The 4205-nt window shown below is 42.8% G+C and overlaps 1 protein-coding gene across 1 annotated transcript; it reads left to right on the forward strand.

Moving 5' to 3' along the window:
• Positions 1-967: 967 nt before the first annotated feature.
• LOC110888460 lies at positions 968-1360 on the forward strand. Its single transcript, XM_022135986.1, has one exon. The coding sequence runs from the start codon at positions 968-970 to the stop codon at positions 1358-1360; it is 393 nt and encodes a 130-aa protein (XP_021991678.1).
• Positions 1361-4205: the final 2845 nt, after the last annotated feature.

Raw genomic sequence — 4205 nt, forward strand, 5'->3', positions numbered from 1 at the left:
AGATAGGAGATACGTTCCCTCACAAGTCTATTGAGTTTGTAGAGGCCGAGAAGGAAGGATTGCCTTGGTTTTGTGACCTAGCGAATTATCTTTCTAGTGGCAATATTGTGAGAGGAATGACCACACAACAAAGGAGAAAGTTCCTTAGCGAGTCAAGGAAGTATGCGTGGGATGATCCTTTTCTCTTTAGAATAGGGGGAGATAGGATTCTAAGACGGTGCGTGTCGAGAGAGGAGGGTTGGAACATCATTAGACATGAAGGCCTCACGGGAGGCCATCATGGTGCATATGCCACCGCTCAAATGGTGTTTGATTGTGGTTTTTATTGGCCTAGCGTACTTCGTGATGTCGTCGAGTTCGTGAAAACATGTGATGCTTTTCAACGAACCGGCAACATTTCCGCCAAAGATGAGATGCCTCAAAACCCGATCCAAGTATTGGAGGTTTTTGATGTTTGGGGCATCGATTTCATGGGACCCTTTCCCGTCTCCAAAGGGAACCGGTATATACTCGTGGCAATTGACTACGTGTCTAAGTGGGTAGAGGCTCAAGCTCTTCCTACAAATGAAGCCCGAGTAGTCTTGAAATTCCTTAAGAAACTCTTTTCCCGCTTCGGTAAACCTAAAGCCTTAATTAGTGATCGTGGTACTCACTTTTGCAATGCATTGATGGAAAAATTGCTTGCACGCTACGGAGTCACTCATCGTTTGTCTACCGCATATCATCCACAGACAGTGGTCAAGTGGAGAATGCAAATCGCGGTATCAAACGTATCTTAGAGAAAACCGTTGGTAAGAATAGGAAGTATTGGTCCGACAAGCTCGACGATGCATTGTGGGCGTTTTGAACCGCCTACAAAACGCCTTTTGGAACCACACCATTTGTGATCGTCTATGGAAAAGCTTGTCACCTTCCTGTAGAGCTAGAGCATCGAGCGCTTTGGGCATTGAAAACCGTGAACCTTGACATGACCGAAGCCGCTAGGAAGCGTTTCTTTCAAATCCATGAGCTTGAAGAGCTTAGGGATGCGACTTATGCTCGATCGTTGGGAATTAAGGAGAAGACGAAAGCTTCACATCATAGGAAGCTAAGGAAGGTTAAGGAATTTAGCAAAGGTAATAAAGTACTTCTCTACAATTCAAGATTGAAGTTGTTTGCGGGGAAGTTGAAGTCGAAGTGGTTTGGACCTTATATGGTTCATTACGTGTTTCCGTACAGAGTGGTGGAGATTATGGATGAATCGGATGGCCGAAGTTGGAAGGTGAATGCCCATCGTTTAAAACACTACATTGGAGGAGCAATAGACAAGAACGAGATGGAGGAAACTCCTCTCGAAATTCCATCAAAAGCCGCCATTTAGTGTTTTCGGATCAAATCCCAAGTGTAGAGTATGTACCGTTTGTAAATTTCGTTATTTTTCGTAGTTTTTTGTATTTTTGTTTGGTGTTTTTGAGTAATTTTGTAGGAATCGTACCATTGAAGAGCTGAAATTGCGATGAAAACGACATTCCAGGTAAGTTCCAACACTTAGAAAAATTTGGGATGGTTTTGGGAAGGTTTGGTAACACTTAGAAAATTTTCTAAGGCATAAAACTGGAATTTTTACGCAACCTTCTGTCCAAAAACGTCCGTCGCATCGCGCCACGCTGAATATGACCACCTGGTCGCGCTACGCGACCCCTCAGTTCAGTTTTTGTTGTTGAACCCTATTGTCGCGTCGCGTAGCACCTTCTCGCGTTACGTGACCCTTATTTGAACCTTTTCGTTTTGACCCCACCTGTGGCGCTACGCCACAACTGCCTTTTATCTTTGTAGCACCACGCGACGATATAAAAAATTGAAATAAAGCCCTTAAGTCAGTTCTCTTCCCCAAAACCAAACAAAACCCTTCTTCCTTAAACTCCACCGCTGAACATCACCCCAAACTGTTCACCCACCCTTACACCATCGTAACTCCACCATTTTCATCCATAATTCCACCCCCGTGACCGCAATTTCACGACGTACAAAAGCCACCGAACATTTTCATCATCTAGCCGATGATTTTGTCCGATTCGGGACACTCCATTTACGAAAAATCTTAGCTTTTTCTCGCAAAACTTCATCGAATCAGGTATGGTTTCTGTTAAATTCGCCTATACATTTCAGTCTATGTCCTCGTCTAGGTTAGATAATGTCTGTTTTGCGTCATTGTCGAGTCATGTTCTGGTTATTTGCTTAGATTCACAGCCAAATCAATTGCTGGTTATGTGTGTCGGCTGACTGTTAAGTCCAGTTCCTGTCAGTTTGTAGTCATTTGTTTTGGTTATGTCAAGTCAGCCGTATAGCTGTGTTTAGTTAGTCGCAAGTCAGGATATATTAGTTTTCTTGATGCGATACGGGTGGCTATGGTTTGCTTTATCGATTCAGATTTAGTCTATTGGAAGGGGTGCGGCTGGCTTGGTTTGGGTTTATGCACATGATTTTCTTTCCATGCCTCACTTGACATCGGAACTTTGATACAAACTTTGGTCGTTGTTTCAAGTTGTTATTGGGCGCGGGTGGTGTCGGTTTGGTAATATTGAATGTGCTTTGCTTGATGATTGAATGGTTTGGGGTATTGACGCATAAAGTTTCGACCTTGTACAATGAAACAGAATTTTTGCAACGGTAAAAACCTCCTTTAACTAGGCAGAATTTTTCGAAGCTAAATTTGATTTTAAAACTAAAAAGCAACTGATTTTAAGCAAATTTGGACGTCAATGACGGATTGTTAGGCACTCGATTTAATTACGGACAATTAAAGTGCCGGAGGGGGATAGTGTACATTGAGTCCAGATTAGTGTCTTTGTGTCGTTTATTCTAGTTTGAGTCGTATTTTACTTGTTTTTGCGTTTACTTGCACGTACAAGTGATTTAGGCTCGCCCGTACTCAATCTCCATTTGGGTGAGTTTAATTATCACTTAGCATTTGTAAAAAGGTAACCCGGTTTGTATTTCAACTTTATTTTTCAGAATTAGCCGCGAATGAAATGCTATACGGCTATTCTATTTTTTTGAGAAAAAAATTATAAAAATCCAAAAAAGTATAAACATTTCAAAAAATTCAAAAAATTAATAAATGAAAAATACAAAAATAGTTTGTTATTACTGATAGTTTGCTTGTTTTGTCTTGTTTAATATCTGTTTTGCAGACATGGCTAGCAGCTCACGAAGCGGTAGGGCCCGAAAAAGGGGCGCGGATCAGACATCACCACAACAGGATCCACCCCAGCAAGATCTGATTCCACTTGGAGACCCCGATTATACAGATAGCTGCTAATGATCCAAAGTTGAGAAAGGTTCAGTATCAAAGGTCTCATGAGTTTATTCCAACACATAAAGTTAATCGTCTCGATCACCCGGTATTGCAATTTGAGCCGAATATATCTGAGTGGGAAAAGTATGATAAGTTGAGGAATACGGATTTGCTTCAGCACAGGGTGATAGACTGGCATTGATTGGAGGAAATAGGGTCGAGGCAGGTAGTGTTGGACCTTTTGGGTCCAAAGTTGACTGATGCAGTACGCAGGATCAGTATGAGGAGTTGGTGCTGGAGTTTCACAGCACATGGAGACACAAGGAGGGAAAGTTTGATCAGGATACAGTTGTGTCTTTCAGTTTGTGTAGGCAGGTCTTTGAGATGAATATGGCGAAGTTTTCCATTGTGTCGGGGTTTTATACTGAGGAGGAAGTGAAACAGCCGGGATTTTTGACTAGTTTGAGGGGTGCTTATTCTACTGCTAGGGATCACAGTGTTGGGGGTACTGAGCTACGAAATTTCTGGAAGACGATATCCGACCGCCCATTCACGGTTATGTACCTGATCACTTCGGTTCGTAACCCAGTTTATAGGTATGTTTTGAAGATTTTGTCTACTACATTGGTGGATCGGAAATCGGGGGAAAATAAGGGGAATTGGATCGAGTTGTTCATTCTCATGTGCCGTGTGAAGAACCGTGAGATGAACTTGGCTACGGTGTTAGCGGACTCGTTTAGTAGAGGACGTCGAGGTGGTCATCGTGCGGGGTTGGCTATGGGCCCCTATATTACTCGCATTGCACAAAATTTGGGGGTGTTTACCAAGTATATCCCCCAATTTCTACATGAGGGGCCCAAGACGATGACGTTTGGGATTAAAGAGTTACAGCAGGCACGTATGGTGTCGTGGACTGAGCCCTACGGCT

The sequence above is a fragment of the Helianthus annuus genome, chromosome 11 (genome assembly GCF_002127325.2).
Source record: "Helianthus annuus cultivar XRQ/B chromosome 11, HanXRQr2.0-SUNRISE, whole genome shotgun sequence".
In the NCBI taxonomy this organism is placed as follows: Eukaryota; Viridiplantae; Streptophyta; class Magnoliopsida; order Asterales; family Asteraceae; genus Helianthus; species Helianthus annuus.